At 37.9% G+C, this 25,304-nt stretch overlaps 1 protein-coding gene and 1 long non-coding RNA gene across 8 annotated transcripts in view; one reads left to right on the top strand and one right to left on the bottom strand.

Annotated features, from left to right (window-relative positions):
• Grik1 (glutamate ionotropic receptor kainate type subunit 1) overlaps window positions 1-25,304 on the top strand; it is a 381,104-nt gene that overhangs the window by 244,197 nt on the left and 111,603 nt on the right. For all 7 annotated transcript variants that reach the window (XM_048803561.1, XM_048803555.1, XM_048803556.1 and 4 more), the window contains exon 4: window positions 10,236-10,417. In XM_048803561.1, coding sequence (XP_048659518.1) covers window positions 10,236-10,417 — 182 coding nt within the window. The remainder of the gene's footprint in view (window positions 1-10,235; window positions 10,418-25,304) is intronic.
• Window positions 7,632-13,796, bottom strand: LOC125616939. Its single transcript, XR_007347733.1, has 2 exons — window positions 13,479-13,796; window positions 7,632-9,316 (listed from the first exon to the last, which is right to left on the bottom strand). It is a non-coding gene; the product is annotated as an uncharacterized LOC125616939 (long non-coding RNA).

The raw sequence follows: 25,304 nt of genomic DNA, 5'->3' as shown, positions 1-25,304 counted from the left end.
AAATATATATATATATATATATATATATATATATATATATATATATACACACACACAAATTAAGGAAGTTTCAAATAGAGAATTTTCCTATTTCACAACTTACCTTGTGACTAGACCTACCTCCCCAACTTCACAACCACCCACTTCTTACTTTATTATGCATGTGCGGACACTAAGCATGTTCCTATATAGGGGATATATATAAGGATGAAATAACCAAAATGTTCAGGCTGCAAAGGAAAAAAAAAATAAAGATGTAGAAGGGAACTGGATACAGTCAAAAAATATCTGCAGGGCCATGGAATGGAAGAAGCTCTGGCTCAACCCACAGTAAAACTTCACCTGTTCCTCCTCCCTACTGTGTTGAACTTGACCTTAACTAAACTGGACAACAGTGGGTGGAGGATTCAGGGAAGCAATTTTGGCATCACCAAAAGGATGAAGTTCTAAGCTGTGGGGGTCTCAGGGGATAGCGCATATTTCTTTCCAAGGTACTTAGTTTCCTGGCCTTGGAAAAGTTTGAACATACAGTGGGACTCTCTGACACAATTTGATCCTGACTGGGATTCCTGCAACACCTTAGAGATTCACTGGATGAGACCTCAATTTTTTTCCAACTCTAAATAAATTGCTGTTTATAAGATCAACTCCCATTGCACTTGGCCATCTTGATGCGATTCTCTTAGAGCATATATTTCTTTATTCTCAGTAATGCTGCCACATCTGTCATCCTACAAACACTTATTGAGCATTTACCATGTGCCAGCCATTGTCCTAGGAACTTGGAGTACAGTAGTGAAGAAAACAGAAAACCCTAACCTCAAAGAGCTTAGGTTCTATGGGAACCTAAAGAATAAACAATTTGTTCACCTTATGTAAAGTGAATTATACTTTTTAAACACAACAATAATATATGGAAGAAAGAAAAAGTAGAATGTTGGTGAGGAGAATCTGAAAGCTAGACATGGAGTCCCCAGAATTTGAGATTGTGTCACATTGTAAAGATGAGGTTTGAGTAAAGACTTAAACCAGCCTGAGGAGGTAAGCCATGTGGTACCTGGAAGAAGGTTCCAGGCAAAGATGACAGCTAATGTTTAAGATTAGAGTGTGCCTGGTACATCAGAGAGACAGCAAGTAGGCCAGTGTGTTTGGAACAGAGTAAGAAGGGAATTTAGGAGAGGAGATTTAGGAGAGGAGGTCTGAGGGGAGGGTGTTGTGAGTCCAAAGGGCTTTGTAGATCACCTGAAAAACTTCTCCTCTGCCTGAAATGCAAAGCCACTGGAGAGAGCTTTGAACAAGATCAGATTCTTATTTTCAGTGGATCACTCTGGTTGTTGCACTGATAGACAATCTAGGGAGGCAAACATTGAAATATGGCAATCTGTTGGCAATTCCTACAAAATCTAAGGCAGCTAGTGGAGGTGATAGAAGTAGAGGAGAGGGAAATTCTCAAAGACTGGAAACACCTGGAATGAAGGGCTGGCCTAATACCTGAACAGTGTTGAACGTGTTCCCCACTTGCAAGGTTTTACTGTGTGTCCATCCATCATTCTCTTTCTTTTGCTTCCATTTGACATTGGCACGAGTCTGAAAAATGAGTCAAGCCATGTAGGGTCTTTGCGAAACTGCATAAATAGCATCATGGATGTTCTCAACATGCATGCACTTTCTCTTTTTCCTTGACTACATTTTAAGATGTCTTTTTTTAGTACCCATCTCTTCTTTTGGGTGTGTATGACATAGATTTTGAATTAAGGAACTCAATTATCTGAGAAACTTGGGACATCTCACATTGCAGAAATTTGCCTCAAGTGATTAACTTGTTTAACAGGGAAGACAGGGAGCACATTCCCTCCAAATCCTCTGAAATAGTGAAGTTTTGTTCAGTGTTCCAATTGAGTCCTATGTCAAGAAAAAGCATTGTGTTCCTTTGACATGAAACAAATACCATATGTTATGTTTATTTTTAAGTGGTCAGTAAGAGCAGGGAGACTTGGATTCAGTCTTAGAAAATATTAATGTTGCAGTGGCAGTGAGACTTATGACTTATTTCATGCCTGTGAATTAAAAAATGAAAACATAACCAATAATAGGGTTGAAGGTTTTAAGAGGCAGGGTGGAGTCTCAGAAGACTCTAGACTTTTTGGCTTGAGCCAAAGAATGGAGTAGCCATCACCTGAGATGCAGAAGATATTAGCTGGAACTAATTTGAGGAAATAAGGATGATATGATGAATTCAGTCATGAATATGCTAAATTTGAGTTTCAAACACCTATGGATACCCAAATGGAGTCACAGTAGGCATTTAATACATGAGTCTGAAATTCAGGGAAAGTATTCTGGGCTATAGATACCAATGTGAGAGTCCTTAGATGGGACTAAGTAAGTCCAAAAGGTAAATGAGTTCCAGAAAGATGTCTCTAGTCCTGGATTCATGACACGTGACCCTTGAAAGGTTCATATTTTATTTTCTTATCTATGGGGAACCTCTATAAATGCTTCACAATGTGGATTAATTTGAAATGAAATTAACATATGAAAGAATGTCTGTGATTGACTCCCATACTCCCTCTCTTTAAAATTCATTTTAATTTTTATTATTTACTTACTTATTTACTTTTGAAACGCTGGGGATCAAACCCGGCACTTCATGCCTGATAGGCTAGTGCTTCCCACATCCCAACCCCCAAAATGTCACTGTTTGAAAGAAAGAAATTCTGGGAGAAACCATGAGAGAAATGACAACCTTGGAAGTAGCGATAACTTCTTCTTGAGGGCTGCTTATGTGTGATGGACTGTTCTAAATCCTACAGATAATGTGTTCAATCATTCTATGAATAAATAAAAGAGCTGCACTTACGGCACTATTAAACAGTGAGTTGGTCTGGATTTTTTTAGGTCTAATATATTTCCTTCTATCTTCCCAAAGAAAAAAGAAATACACTCATTATTAAACAAGAATCTTGACAGAGGTATAAAATTTGTAATTAAAGAAAAGTAGCATTTTGACATGGAGTACCTGGCCAAAATGAAAGATATGATTTATATGACCAATGCTGAATAAAAGAATAAGTGAATTTTTCACTTTCAGCAATCACAGCTTGCTCCACTCTGCTATGATAACCGCTTGCATGAGCTAAAACTTGTCTGCTGTGTGCCTTCCCATGATTCCCCCTGAAACAGCTAAGCATGAAAAAGTTGTTACTCAATACTATTAAGGCAATAAATTATAGTCCTTTGGGGGATTTTTAATTAATTTATTCATTTTTGTCTATTATTTTTATTGATACGTATTAATTATTCAGAATAGCAGGTTTCGTTATGGCATATTCATAGATGTGCATAACGTGATTTAATTGATTTCACGCCACACTACCTCCCTTTGTTCTCCCCTCCACCCACCTCCTGATCTATTCCTCTACTGAAATGGTCTACCTTCTGTTTTCATGAGATCCCCTTTCCTTCCTTTTTCCTGCCTAGTTTCCACATAGTACAGTTGACATTTGCCTTTCTGAATATGGCTTATTTTGCTTAACATGATGATCTCCAGTTTCACCCATTTTCCTTCAAATGACATAATTTCATTTTTCTTTATGACTGAATAAAACTCCATTGTATACATACACTGCATTTTCTTTATTTATTTACCTCTTTGTGGACACCTAGGCTGGTTCCATAACTTGACTAATGTGAAGTGTACTGTAATAACCACAAGAATGCATATATCTTTCAAATATGCTGACTTTAATTATTTGGGATAAATACCAAGGAGTGGTATAGCAGGATCATATGACACTTTCAATTTTAGTATTTTTGAGAAAATTCCATGCTGATCTCCATAGTGGCTATACTAATTTACTTTTTTGCCAATGGTGGATAAACTTTCCTTTTCCACCAAACTCTTGCCAGCATTTGTTATTTGTGTTTTGGATGATAACCATTTTCACTTGAGAAGGAATCTCAATGTAGCATGGATTTGCATTATTCTGATGGCTAAAAATGTTGAACATTTTTTCATGTAATCATTAGCCATTTGTATTTTTCTTTAAAAAATGTTAATTAATTTAGTTAATTTGTTAGTTAATTTGTCAACTTATAAATGGATTTTTTGCTTGTGGTTTGTTTGGTGTTGAGTTTTTTTTTTTTGGGGGGGGAGCATTCTTTATATATTCTGGACACTAATCTTCTGTTGGAAGAGTAACTGGCAAAGATTTTTCTTGTTCCATAGGCTCTCTCTTCACACTGTTATTTCCTTTGATATGAAGAAGCTTTTAATTTGAATCCATCCCATTATTTTTTTCATTCTTGGTTTTAATTTTTGAGCGAAAGGAATCCTGTTGGGGACTATACATTCTAGTGTTTCCTTTTAGTACTTATCAAGTCTCTGATCCTTTACCTAGACCTTTGATCCATTTCAAGTTGACTTTTTTTGTGAAGGTGAGACATGGGGATCTAATTTTATTCTTCTACATATGGTTACCTAGTTTTCTCAGCACCATTTGTTAAAGAAGTGTTCTTTTATTTTATTTATTTATTTATTTTTTGCATTACAATTCTTAGTACACCATTATATCATATTTTATCATATCTCTGATTATATGTAAGGTGTTCTTTTCTCCAACATACCTTTTTGGGCTCTTTTTCAAAAATCAGATAACGGGCTGGACATGGTGGCACACACTAGGAGACTGAGGCAGGAAGATCACAAGCTCAAGGCTAGCACCAGCAACTTAGTGAGACTCTGACCAACTTAGTTAAAATATAAAAAGGGCTGGGGATGTGGCTCAGTGAAGAAGTGCACCTGGGTTCAATCCTTACTACCAAAAAGAAAAAAAAAATCAGATGACTGCAACTGTGTTTGTCTCTGTGTCTTCTGTCTTCTATTTTATTCCATTGGTCTATGTGTCTGTTTTTATGTCCATAACATGCTGTTTTTGCTACTGTAACCCTATAGTAGAATTTGAAATCAGGTATCTTGATACACCTAGCATTTTTGTAAAGAATTATAATTCCTTTTTTTCTTCTCCCTCTTTTCTACTTTTCATGTCCCCAAACCTTGTCCTTTGACCAGAACCATATTCAAATTTTCAGAATTTTGTGCAAGAGTCTTTAGATATTGTGTTCCAGGTGTATTATTTTAGCTACCATTGATATTATCAAGAATTCAGGACCAAAATATACTGGTGGAACTAACTGCAGTACAGTTAATCTCAAATATTTTGGCTATACTCGTCAGTGTGATCAAGGGACACAACTTTCCTTTTGGATGTCTCCAACTAGCCTTTTTTTTGCACTTTTGAAAAATCACAGGTATGGAGATCTGCACTTAAAAGTGCTGTCCTTCCAGATATTCATTCCCTCACCCATTTCCATTTCTCAGTTCTGTTTTTTTCCTCTCCTCTGAAGGATTCACACTTTATGTATAGATACCCCTAAGAATCTTATTAGGTTTGGATGTATTCATATACCAACAAATTGGTGAAATGCCATTTTGCATGTTTCTAAGTTCAAATGAAAAAGAAATTCACATTTAAAACAGGATCTGATCTTTGGGTCCCCATGGTTAATTACATTTTTACAGCATCAAACCCACTTGTGTGGTTTAATGAACAGGAAATTGAATTAAGAATCAAGAAAACATAGGTACTTTTCTTTTGAACTGAGACTCATTAAATACATCTAAAGCAATCCAGAAATGAATTGGACTGCAACGTACAGTTGAGAATTTCTCAAACCAAGAGGTGTTTAGCAGCAGCTGTGTGGAGGGGATTTGTGCATCAAGTAGGGGTCTGACCTTTAAGGTTGCTTTCAATTCCTGGCATCTATGACTCATTTTCAGGCCGATCCAAACAATTAACCTCACCATGCCTCACTTTCCTCCCTTTAAAACAACACTAACACACATCCATCTCTGTGGTATATTCCAGGTTTATTGAGCTATTTATAGGGCATGTAGCATAATTCATAGAAAGAAGCAATGTAAATAGCAAGGTTTATTATTATTTCAGGAGAAGGCACAGGAAATTTTAAACGCCACTGGAAATAACAGGATTTTTTTTTTCCTCTTCCATATGCTCCACTTGTTGCCCAAATCAGTCAACATGCATGCAAATTACCATTTTCTGTCTTATGTGAGCACACAAAGACAGGCGGCCAAAGCAAGTGTTTAAGAATTGGACGTTTGGACATTTTTAAAAGTTATCTCTATATGCAGAGCCCAGCTCAAACTCAAGTGAAATAAGAAATGTTTTTTCCAAAGCACTTTCAAACCAAAGGTACATTTCCAGTCACCCTCCTGAGGGGAGGGGTGGTAGAAGGAGGAGCTAATGTTATTCTTTTTATATTTGCACATTTTGTCTTTTTATTTAGAAAGATTAGGACTTAGAGAAAAGTGTGTGATAATGTAAACTTCTGTGCACCTTCTTCTAGATTCAGGAGTTGCTATTATTTGATCACATTTGCTTTAATGTTCTAGCATTTTGTCATATCCAAACAACTGAACAGCAATGACAATAATAGTAAGTAGTAGTACCCTTGAATCATTTGAAAGTAAATTGTGGGTATTGAGACCTTTTTACCCATACAAACCATAGAGTATATTTCCTAAGAACAAGGATCTTCTTTGTTATAACTACCCTATAATTTTTAAGTACAGGAAACTTAATAATGACACAATACTATCATCTAAATATATATCAAATTATATATGTCATAAATTCATTTTCTTTAATTGTCCCAGGATCAGTCATGCATTGACTTGTCAGTTTTCTTCAGTCTCCTTTGGTCCAGAACAGTTCAGCCTTCCTTTCATGACACTGACATTTTTGAAGAGTCAAGATGTGATCAGTTTTATTGTATAATGTCACTCGCTTGGGTTTGTCTGATTTTCCCCTTATCTGCATTTCATTTTAAAGTCCCTTCACCTCAGTGGGCTAGAAAAACACCCCAGTACCAGTTTTGCATGCACTCTTACTATTCTCTGCAACTGGAGACTCGGCAGGGCTGGGTGACTTCATCAGGGTGGCATTCAGACCCAGGAGGATGATAGCAAAGCCAGGTGTTGTCCCTACATTGATTTCCTCTCCCTGAGGTAATTATTTGTTTAGCAAATAATTTTTAACTATTCATTAAATGTACAGGATTGAAGGATTGCTGCAAAAAATGCAAATATAAGAGAAAGCTTTCTCTAAATTTTGTCTTCTGTGAATGCAAAAGGCCTTTGAATTGTAAATTCTACATCATTTGTTAATAAAGGCAGAAAGGGTTTTCTTAAGCAAACAATTGCTTCAGGAAGAGAAATGTAAAATCAGTGTTCCTGGCTCATTGTTCTGCTCACAACTTGGGTCTGTAATCTTTAAATGTGTGGATCCTCTCCATTCCTATGGTCCATTTACGTGCATACTGACAAAATGAGAAAAGTTGGGGAACAGAGGTGTTTTCCTGTAGAACATATCACTTCCATTTAGAAACTGATCATCTTTGTTGAGGTGTTATCTTTCCCCCCCCCATCTTGGTATCAAAATATGCTTTATTTTATGAAACAGCTGTGAAAATGGATGATTCCATTTGTTGGGGTGAGACATTATGTTTCTGAATGGCCTCATGTGCCAAACTGAAGTTTAGTTTTTATGCTGTTTCTAAGTTTTCTTTCTGTTTTTTTTTTTCAGGTATTTATTTACATAGTCAATCAAATTGATATGAAATTCAAAAGTCAGGCAGACCTACTGATTTATTATAAAGAGCCCTAGTTTGCTCTCAGAAGGTAGATATGGCTTCAAAACTTAATCTGCCATTATTACCTATGTGACCTTGAGCAAGTTATTCCAGCCTATAGCCATCTAGGCTTATGACCTACAAATTTAGGTGGTATTTGATGCCTTATCCACATTGTGAGAGTTCATGGTATAAAAAAGTTCAATGGACTCTAGGACCTTGAAGCAGAATGTTGTTTGCCTTGCAGGATTTAACATAGGAATCGAGATCCACTGAGCATCCAGAAAACATTTTCCCCTGAAAAATGAATGAATAAAGTGAAATGTGTGTGTCAACTTAAATGCCAGGAGAGAGTATGTAAATCACAAGGATGGGAAGACACACTTCAGGATTGACATTCCATTCAACAAAGAACAAAAGAGCAGTTCCTTGCAGCATATGAAATGCACTTTTAAAATGTTTTCCCCATTTTATTTAAAGGCCACATTGAGCTTTCCTTTATGGTCATGCTCAAGTTAAAAAAAAAGAAAAGAAAAGAAAAGAAAAAAACAAAAACATGATTGCAAAGCAGGAAGCCTGGGGAAAAGAAGAAAGGAAAATGGGTCCCTGATTCTGTTTATTTCCCACCTCATCAAATAATCCTAAACTGTTTCTGTTCCCTCAGCACCAATAGCTTGTATATATGAGGCAGGACAGTGAAGTGGAAAGATTAAGCATTAAACTCACAAATAACAATTTTAATCTATTTGTTCCTCCTAACTATCTTTGCAACCCTGAGTAGTTACTCTGGGCCTTAGTTTCTGCATCTGAATAATAAAGATAATAAGGGTTGCTTCATAGGATTACTAGAAGGATTAAAGAATGTAACAAATAAAAAAAATATATAGGTCCATGTGCTCAATTTTTCCCCTTTATAAGTACTCTTCAGTGGTTCATGACAAAAGAATCCAGAAATAAGAAGACAAGTGGCTCATTTTGGGTACTTGAGAATCTTCAACCACATGATTGATTTGAAAAGGAGCAAAGCCCAATAAGGCTGTTATTCTTTAAATTTTAATTTTTGTGAAGAAAAACATAGTACACTAAATCTTGATATGGCTCTACAACAACCTTCCCCACCTCCATTGCTCCAACTGACTCTGAAAAGCAGATCATTGTCATTTACTGTTTTTCAGAACTAGACCTAACTCCAGTACTAGAGAAACCTTTCCCATTCAAGCTTCAATAAATGTGACTTCTGAGGAAAAAAATAATAAGATAAATAAAATAATAAGAAGAAATACGTGCATCAAGTCTGGAAGTAGCTGGAATCCATGTGCTATCTTGCACAGTGCATTTGACAATTTCCATCTGAATACTTGTAAAGCTTAATATTCCCTATTGATTACTTGATGCTGACAAATACTGAAGGCATTGAACTACTTATTTAAAAGAAAGTCAATTTTCCTATGTGATGGGAGTCCTTGAGTGAGAGACAACATCATGCAGTGTAGCAAATGCCAGCTAACATTATGGGAAACAAGATGCAGGTTTCATAAGCCTGCCTGTCTTGACCTCATGGTGGACATCTCTTAGGGAATGGTGCAGCTCAGTAGATCCACACCTGGATGAAGAGAACATTCTCTGTCAAATTAGTCAGCTGTATACAACTCCCAATGGTCAATTTAAATTTTTTTCTGCTTTTATTCTTAAAATATCTAAGAATATTCTGTAGTATTTTGAATCAAGTAAAGATTATCCAATTCAACATTCAAATGTTTTAGCAAGAAATAGAGTCATTTAGTTCATGTAGTCATCACTGACAGATTGTTTGCAACAGCTGAAGTAGCTGGTAAACAATACATTGTATGTAAATACTTGATGACAAACTTAAAAAAGTTAGCAACCCCAAAGAAACCCTTGAATTACTTTGGATTATTTGGGGGGGGGGTGCCGATACCGGGGAATGAACTCAGGGGCACTCAACCACTAAGCCTCATCCCCAGTGCTATTTTGTATTTTATTTAGAGACAGGGGTCTCACTGAGTTGCTTAGCGCCTCACTGTTGCTAACTAAGGCTGGCTTTGAACTTGTGATCCTCCTGCCTCAACCTCCTGGGCCGCTGGGAATACAGGCATGTGCCACTGTGCCTGGTGAATTATTTGGGCTTTTTAAGAAAGCAGGTGTTATCTGTTTCACTGAGCACCTTTGGAAACTTCAAGCAACTTTTTTGTTTGCAAAAGTTTCACAGACTTGATTTGTTAAAGACCTGAAGTATTGGCTTAAAAGTGGAAAGGACAATTGCATTCTAAATAAATTCAAAGTGCACTTGGGAAAATTATGCTTCTAAGCCGCACATACCCACAAAGAGAAAATATCAGTATAATCTACCACTGAAAGAGGAATGACAAATGGAAAGTCAATAGTGTAACCTTTAGGTAGGTGGCCGCTTGATGCATTTTGGGAATGATATGCATTTGACTGTAAATGCCAATAAACAATACGGAGCAGTCTCTGTTGCATGATTGGATGTCATTTTCCAGGTCTAATTCGTCTGCAAGAGCTCATCAAAGCTCCCTCCAGATACAACATTAAAATCAAAATCCGCCAGCTGCCCTCTGGGAATAAGGATGCCAAGCCTTTACTCAAGGAGATGAAGAAGGGCAAGGAGTTCTATGTGATATTTGATTGTTCACATGAAACAGCTGCTGAAATTCTTAAGCAGGTAAGTACACTAGGGAGGAGGTGGGAAGTGTGGGGGAAATGTTATTTTCTCTTTCTCAAGAGTGCCATCTGGTTTTCGGTTAGTGTGGCGTGATAACACTGTGACTGTCCAGTAGAGGTTAAAGATTGCAATTTTAAGAAAAGAGCCAAGGGGCTCAGGAAGTTCAACAAAGCCACCGTAGGTTTTCATTGTAGATGTGTGTTCCCCTGTGTATATTAGGTGGTATGTGAATCCTGCCAGCCAAGGAGGGGAAGAGAAGGGTGGCATTTCAAGAAACATCTCTTTTCTTTATGTGTCTTGGAAAGACTGGGCCAGCTATCATTTACATGATGCCCGACTCATCCTATATGTATTCCTTATGGCAAGATCTCCGTGTTCAATGTGCTAGATTCCAAACACAATAAGAAGGGGGCAGGGACAATCACAGAAAAGATACTTCTCTTTTCTAATTTGTTATAGACAATAATTGCTATCCCTTAATCTCCACAGATAATGTGGGTGGAAATGTTTAGTACATTGTGCTATCCTGTATAGATGAAAGATATTAGTCATGTTCAGTAGAATAATAGTGACAATAAGAGTAACAATTTCTAAGCACTTAGTCATAAAGTCAAGAATAAAAATTCAGAATTAGAAAAAGATAAAGCATAGACTACTACCAAGTCTCACTCCAAAGTGATTTTGTTCCTCAAGGGCAAGCAGCAATGTCTGGAGACATTTGTGATTATCATATTTGGGATTCGGGTACTTTACTGACAACTAGTTGGTAGTGGCTGGGGATACTGCTAAACAACTTGTACATCTGAAAAGGTTAGTCAAAATTTAAAATAGAAGCAGCAATTAAAAATCAGGGGATAAAACTTGGAGAAAGTCAGAAAAAAATAACTAGATTCTATTCATGTGGTCTCCTAGGTATCTATTTATATTTAAATGGTTATTGTCACATAATCCAATGCAGTCATCTAAAACAATACAAGTTATTATGTTTCTCGGTTTGAAAGGTCTGAGGTTGCTATAAGGTCAATTGGTAAAGAACAGTGATTTCATAGGTAGACCGGCTCCTTCATGCAAATACAGAACTGTGGATTCCTGAATCACTAGGAAGAGCCCTCTTTGGATGGTCATCTGTTCTGACTCTGTAGTGCTCTATCTCATACTTGCAGAGCACGTTTCTGTAACCATTGAGTTCAGAATCAAGGTTTTTATTCCACTGAAAATACACAATCAAGAAAGTCAACCAGATGTTTCTAGTATCCACTGGAGGATTACACAAAAAATTCCACTAAGAATCTGCTATAGTTCTGATAAGGTTTGCAGTGTCTCTCAAAGTTTCAAGCATGTAAGTTTAGTGCTCAGTACAGTGGTGTTGAGGTGGTGGAAACTTTAAGATGTAGGTTCTAGTGGAAGGTGGGTAGGCCATTGGGCTTCCCCAATCAGAGGGATTAATGTACTTCTCATGGCACCCTGGCTAGTTCTCATGACAGCACCCTGGCTCCTGAGTCTCCCTGGTTTCCTGTTTCACCCAGTGATCTGCCCATGCACACCCAGCATTGTGATGCCACCTGCCATTAGATCTTCCTCTGGGGCCAAAACAAATGAGGCTAACTAATGTCACACTTTCAGCCTCCAAAACTATGTGCTGAATAAATCTTTTCTCTTTTAAGATAGCCTCAGGTATTTTAATAGCAACAGAAAGTAGACTAATCCAGAGTCATAGAACACACTTTAAATTACACTTGAATACCATCTCAAGACAAACATTGCTGTAGCTAGTCCTCACACTTTGCAAGAAGCAAAAAGACTTCTCCAGAGTCACACATCCAGTAGTTTTCCCCCCATAAACTCTTATCCCTCCAATAAGGCAGAAGAATACCTGTTACTTATTTCTAGATTATAATTGCATTAACAAATCTTTAAATATTATAATTGTCTCTCAGAAAAGGAAGCAACCATGTTGCAAAGATGTCAATAACTAAAAAAACTTTGAAGGTAAATAAATACAATCAACAATCCTTTATCTTATGGCTTCATTTGGAAATTTTAATATAGATCATTAAAGTGTGTAATGGTGTGTGGATCAGAATGAGAAAAACACCCAGATTTTACATGTAGCCCTCAAAATGCAAACAAACATTCCTTCCCAGGAGCCCTTTTAAACAGAAACTGGGGACTTCTGTTGCATTGAATAGAAAGGTTTACTAATGACATTTCTTTCTGTTAGGCACCCATTTGGCTCACATAAGAGGCCACATCTCTCCCAAAAGAAGGTCTGGAATAGGACAGCGAAGTGTAGGGTGGGCTTGGAGAAGGGCAGCTAGCCTTTTCCCTGTGTTTTTCATAAGCAGGAACATGAAATCCCTCTGATAGAAGTAGCTCTATGAATTGTATTGTTCAAAGGACAATTAAAATAAAAACAAAAGCAAAACCTCAAACAGAAGTACCCTCAAGAACTGTCTTGTGGAGGTATTGGGATCAGTTCAGCTTTGCAGGAGCCATTGACAGGAACATTTTTCTGTCCATCCAATGTCTTGTGTTTTATCCTGTTTTTACTTTCCCTAATTATATTAGCAGCAAGACTGCCCATGAGGTTTCATGGATGGGCTAAAACAGACTGCTCATCCAGTTTTTGTTTTAGATTACTGACCTGCAGATAATTTTGAGGGAAGAGACTTTGCAAAATGTTCCATTATGTTTTGTTCTTCTGGATTGCATGTGAAAATGCAATTGCTACTTTTGAAGTAAATAACTGAGAAGACCTAGGTTGGCTTAACAGAGCTTCATTTGAAACTCCAGAGGCTGTTGTGCTTGCAAAATAATATTGAACACCTCAAGACTTTCTATTCTGGTAAAAATGAGCCCCAAGCACTCTGTGTGATGCAATTTAACTTGCTCCATTAGCCCAGGGCAATAACCTGTAGAAATAAAGTCAGAGACCTTTCTGTAGCTGACATCTAATTGATTCTCTCAGGAGCCTGAAGCCTCAGGAGTTCTGGGTCCTGATTCTGGCACTGCTCTATCAATCTTTCTACCTAAGGAAAGAAAAGAAAGAAAGGAGACTTACCTCTTTTACTGAGTACCTTCCCAGGCTCTGGCAATAACGGTGTCTGGCATGTACACCATGCAATCTTAAACGACCCACTGAGAATGTTCGGTATGCCCACTGCAGCACTAAGGCAACCAGCTCAAATATGTTAAGTGGTTGTTAAGGTTTGGATGTGATTTTTTTTCCCATAAAGCTCACATATCCAGGCTACTCAGCCATAGGCAGAGGTAAAGAGATCAGATTAATAGAGCTGTAACCTCAACAGTGGGTTAAGCCATTTGATGGATTAATAATTTGAATGAACTAGCGAGTGACAACTGTGTGGCAGCACTGTGTGGTTGAAGAGGTGGGTCACTGGAGGTGTGGCTTTGGGGACTTTATCTTGTCCCTGGTTTCTCTCTTATCCTTTGCTTCCCAGATGCCATGAGTTGGCAGCCTTTGGCCATTCCATTCTGCCTAATTTTAGACCCATAGAAATGGAGTTGGCCAACCATGGACTGAGACCTCTGAAACCCTGAGCCAAAAAAAAAAGTTTTCTTTCTTTAAGTTGTTGTTGTCAGGTGTTTTGGTCACTGCAACAAAAAAACTGATGAACACAGTGGTTCATCCAAGATCACTCTCTGAGGAGCCGGGCTACCGTACCGTCTCCCGACAGCCTGATCTCAGAGCCTGTACGTTCTCTTCGACACAAAGGGCTCTTGATCAGAATGGACAACCATTCTGAGATAAGCTGCCAGAAATATCTGGGGCGGGGGGACCACCAACTTTATATGAGGCATCCTTTAGGAGAGGTTGGTATTAATAGCTTCTATTGTCCTTGCGCTCTCACTGCTGAGAGCATTTTCTTTGCCAGCTCAACTTGGCTTTCTCCTCCTGTGTGTCTCCCATCGCTGCCCTGCACTCCCTGCACCTTCATCACATTTTTCCACTTTTTAATGATCCTTAAGGAAAAAAAAATAATAGATTAAATGCACTTCAGAGAAGATATTTGACATTTATCTAAAAGTAAAAAAAAAAAATAGAGAAAAGTCTATAGTTATTCTTGCGCATGCTAATCACTCTGGCAAAGCAATTATTTCTATTCATATTGAACAAGTACTATATGATGAGAATCTGAAAAGTTATTTCCCCAAAATTCATTCGAAATTCAAATGTCAAGACTTGATTAGGCGACAGAGGAGCAGAGCTTTTGTATGTCATGTAAATTTCTGGAGTCAGAGGGTACACAACCTGGCATCTTACACTATGATGGCATGCCATCATAGCAGCAGGTCACCTGGTCTCCTCTTTCCTTCTTCTTCCCTCATCACCTCCAAGCAGGGTCCTGAGCTATCCTGAACCAGCGTCCACATGAAAACGCCTCACTTCTAATTTCCCCAGGCCCCACTTTCCTCCTATGGACACTTCACTGCTCATTATATATACACTCTTTTGCAGTGAGTCCAAATCCACTGGCTGATTGGAGATGAGCTTAAAGAATGGAGGAAAAATAGGAAGGTTCTACACAAGAAACTCAGAACTCATGTCTAGCTTGGGGTTGAGTGCCAAGCAACCGTCTCATTGAACCAATGCAATAACCATTGACATAGCTGATGTTGTTTTCTCTTTGGCAACTACAACTTGAAGCTCAGAAATCATAATAATTTTATCTCCTATGTACTGAGCATGCTCATAACACAGAACACCTCAAGACCTGATCCCACCACTCTCTAGCCTTCTGGCCAGCCTCCAGCTTCCTGTGCTCCACCTCAGGGGTGTCCTGCTTCATCTTGTCATATACCCTCCTTTTAACACATCACAGCTTCTGCACTTACGGTTGCCAAAGACTAGGATATTCATTCTACCTCAAAGTTGGCCTTATCTAAATCTTCATGAATATTTCTTAAATGATAAAAGGATTTTTGCATTCCCTATGTCCCTACACTTTGCCGAGTCTGCTCTGTACGTACAATAAAAATATATAATTAATTAAGACATGTTGTCCTTAGTCCTTACTAGACAGTAAGCTCCAAGAGGACAGAGCCGTCTTTGTCCTCGCTCCACCCCAAGTTCCAGCACCTATTGCAGTATGTGGCACATAATGACTGTTCAGTGTAACTCTGTTGAATGAATAAATGAAATGAGCCAAGAACTGTCCTGGAGGCTTTCAATAAGTCATTTCCAAAATCTCCTGCCTTCCCTCCACACCATTCCTCAACTCTGCCAAGCACCTCAGTTTCCCCTAAAGACAGGCTTCATCCACCCCTAAAATTCTAGAGTATCAAGAAACTCTAATGCATTTGAGCTTATGACTCCAAACCTAAAAATAAATTGGGCTCTTTGGAAAACCACATAGTTGCTTTTAAGTCCTAGAGTAGTATTGAGTAAACAAGTAACTATTTTGGGCACAGTGGCATGCTAATAGTTCTCTGGTGCAGAGCTAGGGGCCACCATGGTGTTCTGTCCAGCAGGAGGCTGCTTTGGGCCTCCGCCAATTTCCTGAGCTGGAAGGTGGCCAGTGGGTGAACATGGACACAGTTTCCAACTCAGGAAACCTGATTCATCATTTACAAGAACAAATGTACCTGAGGAGGTTCTTTTCCCCCACAACATTTGTGACAAACAGCATTAAGTAGAAACGAATCATTAGTTACCATAAAACATTTCGTATGAAAACATTTTGTAAAATTATATTGCATTTTCTCCTACCCACATTTTACATTTTGCTTTTTTTTTCTTTCCATTTGTTCTCTTTCAATTAACATAAATACAGGGCCAGGGAGAAAATGTAGTTTTTAATGGTTGGCTTCCTTCAGCTAGGAAGTACGATGTAATGCTGATTAATCAAATAATTGTGTGCATTGATTCTTTCCTTATATATGTTGTGCCCACTGGCTGTGATGAGGACAAACAGAGGTAATTAGATAAGTTTCATTCCATGTTTCCACAAGACAGAAAAAAACATCAGTCTTCATCTCTGGGGATGGAAACCTTATCAAGTGAAACACAGTCACACTATGCTAAGAGGTTGCAAAGCTATGTCCACTAAATCGGATGTTTAAATCCATCAGTTCTGATGATAAACACGTAAAGTATGCCAAATACATAAGGGCTACTTTCACCAATATGTATAGTATGGCAGACTCTATGCTAAACAGGTTATGCATTACTCATTTAATTATTATGGGGAAAACCTCTACACAAGAAACCCACAAAGCTCAGAAAGATCTTATAACTTGCCCAAGATCACAGCCAATATATATCAGGGATGGGATTTTTAAATTCGTCTCAGAACTTTTAAAAATTGTTCTTTTTAGTTATACATGACAGTGGAGTATATTTTGACATATACATGCATGGAGTATAACTTATTCTAATTAGAATCCCATTCATGTGGTTGAATATGATGTGGAGTTACATTGGTCATATATTCAAATGTAAACATAGGTACGTTATGTCTGATTCATAATTTAATAGGAAAAGAAAATATCTTGTTCTGCTACTGTTAGGTGCAATAACATGCCAAGTGGTTCTCATAGTAACGGAATCTAGAACACATTTCATTTAAGCTTTGTACTCCTTGTGTGCAGTCATTTCATTTTATTCTCAATCACTCAACTGTTTCTGGTTGTATATAAGGCCTGAAGAAATGCTGTTTATGTCAAAAGTCCAATGGCTGAGTAGGGATTGTGGTGGGGACACAGTAGAGAATTTATTCTTCATTCAGCTTATTTGCTGAGCATCAACTGAAGGTAATAGAGAGAAAATGGTGACAATAACAAAATCCTAAATCTCTTCCCCCTTAAGGCAGAGAGAGAGAAACTCTGTAAATGAATGTAACAAGACTACAGCTATCCTATGACTACAAACTGTCCTGCAATTATGGAGTGACTTTCAAAAATATTAAGGGAGTGTGAGCAGAATCTCAGACTGCAAGTTGAGAGATGCAGTTGCAAATTCTGCTCTTTCACTAATAGAATAAAATAACTGCCATTTATTTCATACTTACTGTATGTCAGAATATGCTATGTATTTAACTGAAATGATTTCATTTTATCCTCTTGAAATATCCCACATCACAGATGAGAAAAATGAGACTCCAAGTCATAGACTCAATGGCAGGGCTAGACACTCTTAGCACACAGGATGCTCCCATTCTGTAAATATGCTTCTTCAAGCAGGTCTGTTGATTCCTCTCCAACTCAGCTTCCTCTTCTATAGATAGAATTATTGAATTCAAGCCTTGGTAAGAATCCCTTCATCTCTGAACCTCCATGCATTCACATAATCAGGAATCCTTTTACTAGTATGTAGACATAAAGAGTTTGCATATTGCCTTGTACTTAGTAGGCTGTCAATGAAATAGGAAATTAATTAAGCAGCACATTCTTTTTTAAAGTTCTTCAACTCCTTTGATAGTCTTTGAGTGAGCTAATTGATAAGTTCATTACTTTGTATAAATCCTGACAATGTAATAATGATGGATCTCAATTTGTACTAACTAGATGAAAATTTGTAGTATATTATACAATTATTTTGGCAGCACATTCTCATCCTAATTATGTTTCTCTTAGGCTGATATTAAAATCTATTTACAGTCCATGAGCATATAGTTAAAGTTACAAGGAGCTGCTCATATATATGAATGTGTTATTTAAACATGTATAAGAATTATGTATTAGACAACCAACAATTTACTGAAAATGTGTGCAATTTGTCCATATTCTTAGTGTACTTAACACCCATTTGAGGATTCTCAAAAATCTCCAAAAAGCAAATTTAGAAAGGACTAAAATATGTCTCAATTTGAATTGGGAAGCAATAAAAAACACATGTATATATTATGCCTCAGAAATGCTCTAATGTTTAATTCCTGTCTCATCAAAACTTAGCTTTAATAGAAGATAATCAAAATTTATCCTGACAACAGAAGTATAATTCTACAGAAAGAATCATGAAAAGCATTTGGAGTTGTGTATATTGGGCCCATCATGTGCCTGTAGTATTGACAGTGAACTCCAGCTTGATTTAAAATTGTGGAAGTCTGCACACCCCCTGAGAACGCCATTTTTAAAGAGTCCATAGCATCTATCAGACTTCTAAAGAATCCTCCAGATGAAAGACGGTAAAATATCATTTTCCTAGGTTAACCACATCTGCTTCTTCAATTTTCATAAACATAAGACTTTACCAAAAGGATCCTTCCTCCTCAGTTGGCCCTTTGACTGTTAGTCAAATGCTGTCTGTCATTAGGGTTATCCTGCAGCATGTAAATTCCACCATTTATTCAACTGAACTTTTTGGGTGTTTTCTACGTGCCCAAGACTTGGTTGAGGTAAAAGGAGAATATGATGCCGTAAAAAACTCCAGTTTGGGATGAGGTCATCCTTAAGTAGAAGACCAAGCAGTTCGTTATTTCCCTACCCAATAAGGGGTCCTCTTATTGTGAGTTAGCATCCACATATCAGAGAGAACATTCAGCCTTTGGTATTGCTGGTGGGACTGCAAACTGGTGCAACCACTTTGGAAAGCAGTAGGGAGATTCCTCAGAAAACTTGGAGTGGAACCAATGAGATGGTACACACCTCACATCATTTTGAAAAATGGAAAATGTGACACTGTGTATGCAGCACCCGGCCCAGTTCTGATGCACAAACATTGCACGTGTAATAGGCTAATCCTCATGCTGAGGGTGACGTATCCAGCAAAGCTACCAGACTGGGCCAGTGTTCCTGATCCTAGCTCTGCACCAATGCAGCCCCTCTATCACTGTCACAACAGTGGTTCCCACACCTCTTCTCAGCCTCATATGCCAAATCTTCATGTCTAATGACAGTCATTCTGGCTAAAGTTAAATCTCCATACCAGGCTTGGATCTTCTTCACCTATCCACAATTGACCAGTTTCTCCTCCACTTTCCTCTTTTATGGCAACTGGAAAGATCATCCAATTACTCAAGCCAAAAGCCAGGAAACCCACTTGGCTCTCTCTTACCTTTCCCATTTATTAGTTACCCAATGTTGGAGCTTCTATCCTCCAAATATACTTCATACTCAATCCTTGTATCTCCAACTCCTACCATCTTCCTTTCACCACAGTCAATTTATCTTGCTGCCACAAGTCCCCTCCTTCTCCCTTCCCCACCCAGATTCCATTTGTGGAAAACTGCTCATTCTAAGTAAAATATCTGAATTTATCCTCCCTATGTTTGAAATTTCTGAGGCTGGTTTCATAGTTTAGCTATTGTGAATTGAGCTACTATAAATATCAGTGTAGCCACATAACTGTAGTAGGCTGTTTTTAAGCGTTTGGGGTATAAATCCAGGAGTGGCATAACTGGGTCAAATGGTAGTTCCACTCCAAGTTTTCTGAGCAATCTCCTTATTGCTTTCCAAAGTGGTTGCACCAGTTTGCAGTCCCACCAGCAATACCAAAGTCTGAATGTTCTCTCTGATATGTGGATGCTAACTCACAATAAAAGGACCCCTTACTGGGTAGGGAAGAATAGAAGTACTTTTGATTAGACAAAGGAGAATGAAGGGAATAGAAAGGGAATGGGAATAGGAAAGATAGTAGAATGAATTGGATATTACTTTCCTATGTGCATATATGAATACACAACTAATGTAATTCTGTATCAGGTACAACCAGAAGAATGGGAAGTTATACTCCATATAGGTATAATATCTCAAAATACATTCCACTGCCATGTATAGTTAATAAGAACAGACTAACAAGAAAAAGAATAAATGACACACTGTTTAATTTTCCATGCAAAGCCCTCATTACCTTGTACCACCACCATAATTACACATAGTACACAAAATAGCCACTAATCTAGTCTATTATATAGTTTTACCTAAAGAAGAAAATCTGTTATACATTTTTACAAACTGGTGTGTGTGTGTGTGTGTGTGTGTGTGTGTGTGTGTGTGTGTGTATGCAGTGCTTGGGGGTCAAACCCAGGACCTTGTGCATGCTAACCAAGCACTTTAAAACCACTAAGCTACATTCCCAGCCCCTAACTATCTTTTTTTAAGATGAACCCATTAAGGAGATTAAAATTCTTCCCAAATATCATTAAAGGAATTCAAAATCACAAGAGAAGCCAGATCAAATTAATCCTAACATTTAAAGAGGTGTCTTAACAGAAATCAATGTAGGTCTGAATTCCTACAAAAGGAGGACAGAGAGTAAGAGACCTCACAGTACAAGGAGAACCGTTCATAGCTGTGTACAGCTATCTGCACCCAAGGATTTCTCCAAAGAAAATGGAAAGCATATCAAGCTCACTTGGTTTGATAGTCATATCCAACTCCGGTTGTTCTAGTTACACTCTCAACAAACACCCATAAGCTGCCCATAACTCAGAATATTTAGAGATTGGACTCAGATATTGGTAATTTTTTAAAGTTCCTTATTGACTCTCATACACAGAGAAACATTGATATAAATAGTTATTTTCTAAGCCTCATAGATTTCAGAACATTAACAAAGTAAGTCACCCAGAAAGCAAAGTTTAAGTTCAAGAAAAAATCAAGTTTCAGACTCATGAGTATTTTACTGGACTGTAGATATGAAGATAAACCAGCAAGACCACCATTTTAATGGCAGTGCCCCTCTCCCTTCTTAGAAAAATTACCTTCCAGTAAATTTGAGGTATATTTCTTTTATTGCTGCCATTATGAAAGAAGCTTATTGAGAAAAGATTAGACTACATGCAACATATTCACTACTGATGTTCCAGGTTTTGGAACTTTGTTCAATACTTTGCTGCTAAAATTTTCCCTGTGTCCTTCTTTATCCATCACCTGTCCACCAACTTCTGCTGGATGTTGTAGAGTGCTTATTTCTTTGGTTCTTGTAATCCTCCAAAAACTCCACTCTCTCCTATTGCCAGATTACCTATTTCATTCTGCACAGGAAATCTTTTTCCTGCTCTGTTCTCAACAGTCTGCACTCCTTAAATAGCACCTCATCTGTTATGCACCTGGATGGTGCAATCTGCCTCCTCTAGTGGGATCATCTTATGAAGCTAAAATAACTCTGTGGGTTTCCTCTCCATTTATTAATATCGATTAGTATCAGCTTCCTCTCTCCTCTGACCATACCTCTGGAGAGAGAAGCTTATGAAGAAGTTAAGACTGGGAGACTCCCAAACAGGACAGTGATTCCATTCATCAGCTCTGTTGGAATACCCTGTGCTGTTTGGTGGTTTAACAGGGAGGCAGTAGAAAACATGGCTGGCTTGTGATAGAACGCTGTCTTCAAATGGAAGAGAAAACCCTAGACTCACTTTGTAGTTAGTTTATACCTTTGTACACATGTGCAGTTAATATATATATGTGAAAGAGTAGGCAGAGGAAATTAGAAATTTGCTAACCTCAAACAAAAAGAAGTTATTTTTCCTCCTGATGCATACATTAGATGTTAATATGGCAAAGTTGTGCATCTTCATGTACCATAATCATGGACAGATGTGAAAATGAGGTGTTCTGGTTTTCAACTGCTACTGAAAAGAAATGTTCACAAATTTAGTGGCCTAAAACAAAATAGGCTTATTCTCTTATAGTTCTGGAGGTCAGAAACCTAAAATGAAGATGTCTGTGGGCTGCTCTCCTTCTGGAGGCTCCCTGGAGTTGGATGGTGTCCAGTACCTTGCCTTGCTGAGTTTCTTGAGGCTGTGCTTACTTCTTGGCTTGGATGCCACACCCCATGGCCACTTTCCCTCTACTTCCATTTGCTCACCACATTCTCTCAATTCTGATCCATCAGCTTCCATCTTATAGGACCCTTGTGATCACATTGGACCACCGTCAGAAAATTCAGGGCAATCTCCCCATCTCAGAATCCATCATTCACTCACAAACACAAATTCTCCTTTGCCACTTAAAGTAATATTAAGATGTACTGAAATTAGGGTATGGACATCTTCAGGAAACCTCTGCTCAGTATACTTCATAAGGAAATGAATATTTTTCTATATCTCAGGGTTTTCTGAGGTCCAATGCATTTTCTATTCAATCGCCTGTTCCTTTGGAGACGTAAGTTCATTCAATGTGGAATAAGTGTTAAACAACAATAAAGATTTATACCTGGCTTGTTTTTACTGATGATCAACCTTAAACTTTGTGTGGCTAAAGGAGCATCCTATTTAGAGGACAGTGAGGGTGCAGCCGAAGGAAGTATCACAGTGATCAAATGATAAAAAGCTCAAAATTTCATCTTAAAAGTGCTGCTCTGAGATTTTATATTATTCAACTGGTTTCCTGAAGTTTCTTATGCTGAAAGGACTTATCTCTATCTTGAGGTAAAACCATTATTTTAGCTACATTGCATGTTACACATTTGGAAGTTATTCACCTGAAATTATTGACTAGAAACCATGTCTGATGGGCTAGAATTTATCCTCATATTGAGAAGGCTATAAAAGGAACCATATACTTCAGTTTAGTCAATAGAAACTTTCAAGACACCTATTTTTCAGTGGAAAGAAGCAGTAATAAAAACCCTATAAATATCACAAGAGTACCCTAAATTGCCTAGGGAAACTCCATGGTCTATTTTAAGTTTTTGCTACTATGATAGCAGCACAATGCCAATTATTTCTGACATGTGGTTTGCCCTTGATGATGAATACTGGGAATCTGTGGAGAATAATTTTTTTCATGATAATTTTTGTTCGTGACTCCAAAGCATTGCATTGCCTTCTGGGAAATGATCAACTTGAAATATGGTACAGGCTTCTTAAGAGACTCGGATGTTATTGAAAGACTATTCCAACTAACTTTCTGGCTGTCTCATAGGATGACCTGTAGTCACCATTTAGACTGTATAAACTCCATCCTGTTCATCTTTACCTAAACTTCAGTGAGGAATTGTGAAACAAACTAAAATATGACCTTTGTGTTGCTCAGGCTGTGTTTGATAACCATCTATCAAAATCCAAGAGATGTCTTTCTCAGGAACAGGGCTAGACCAAGGAGGGCCAATGCTCCCATGAACGAGGTCATGAGAGTTCAGGGCTAGACCAAGGAGGGTCAATGCTCCTGTGAACAAGGTCATGAGGGTTCAGGGCTAGACCAAGGAGGGTCAATGCACCTGTGAACAAGGTCATGAGGGTTCAGGGCTAGACCAAGGAGGGCCAATACTGCTAAGAAACAGGGTTCATTAGGGTTGCAAAAACTTCAGTAAGCAGTGGTACCAATGTGAGATCACCATTGTTAGTAATCAGTAAGTGTGTTCCAGGTATACTGATATCAATAGAGTCATTAGATTGCCTTTTCAAGGACCAAGTAACCTTGAGTTTTAATTTTGACTCCTGCAGATCCATTCAAACTACAAATTTTTAAAAAAGCAATAATTATTGTCTTGCCACTGAAATAAATAAATTCCTGTGACATGTCCCGGCTCACTAGCAGAAAACAGAGAAAACCTTAAAGTAGGCACAGGCTACCCTTCCCTTGTTAGTTTAAGGGTTATGCTACGTAGGTAGAATGGAATGTCATAATGCAGAGGACTTCTCATCTTTTGGTATTGGTTTCTTTTGAGATCTTAAATTGATTCCATAATAATATAGAGTATGATGAATTATGAATGGTGATCACTGGAGTGGAAGGGAGAACTATTGGATTGGAAGCCTTTTGTTGTTGTTGTTGTTGTTGTTACGCTAACCCAACCCAGCTACACAGTTCACTTCTTTTTATAGGAAAAAAATTTTTTTTTCAACTTGTTCCAACCTTGATTATTTACTTATAGTAGAGAATAGTATAAAATCCCAATAGTATAGGATAAAGAATTGGAGCACCCTAGGAAGACATATGCCAAAAAACAGTGATAAGTATTTGTGAGATGAGTAAAGCATTGGCACCAAAGGGAAAGCTGAGTAAAAAAATAAAACTGGAAGATATTAACCCACAATATTATTCCTGAATAGTTGCTAATGAAGACCCATAATTTGGACCCTAACCTTTCTAGCAAACAAGAGTTATAAACAAAATCACTTACATGACTCATGGTATTTATTTAACAGAAAAAAATGTACCTATTTGAAAGAACACGTTGTTCTGGTCCTAATAACCCTGCCATTCAGATGCCAGGGACCATGAGGTAGCAAATAGCAATACCTTTCCCACCTTATAGGCTAGGACCAGAACACATAAGCACAAGGATCCAGGAAATACAATCCTGTCTTGTGCCCTTGAGTTGGAAAAGTGACAAACAATACCAATGATGTGCACACTAGGTATCTTCTAGAATCAATAGTAGATACTCAATACCACCCCATCCTTGATGCTTAATGTTATCAAAAGGGCTATGTTTTATCAAAAGACTACCAACTAAGAAAAGCCCAGGACCGGATGGGTATACAGCAGAGTTTTACAAAACCTTTAAAGAGGAACTAATACAAATACTTTTCAAGCTACTTCAGCAAATAGAAAAAGAGGGAGAACTTCCAAATTCATTCTACGAGGCCAACATCACCCTGATACCTAAACCAGACAAAGACACTTCAAAGAAAGAAAACTTCAGACCAATATCTCTAATGAACCTAGATGCAAAAATCCTCAATAAAATTCTGGCGAATCGGATACAAAAACATATCAAAAAAATTGTGCACCATGATCAAGTAGGATTCATCCCTGGGATGCAAGGCTGGTTCAATATACGGAAATCAATAAATGTTATTCACCACATCAATAGACTTAAAAATAAGAACCATATGATCATCTCGATAGATGCGGAAAAAGCATTCGACAAAGTACAGCATCCCTTTATGTTCAAAACTCTAGAAAAACTAGGGATAACAGGAACATACCTCAATATTGTAAAAGCAATCTATGCTAAGCCTCAGGCTAGCATCAT

Source organism: Marmota marmota, unplaced genomic scaffold (assembly GCF_001458135.2).
Source record: "Marmota marmota marmota unplaced genomic scaffold, marMar, whole genome shotgun sequence".
Lineage (NCBI taxonomy): Eukaryota > Metazoa > Chordata > Mammalia > Rodentia > Sciuridae > Marmota > Marmota marmota.
The sequence above is the reverse complement of the archived record's forward strand: the minus strand, read 5'-3'. Positions and strand labels throughout refer to the sequence as shown.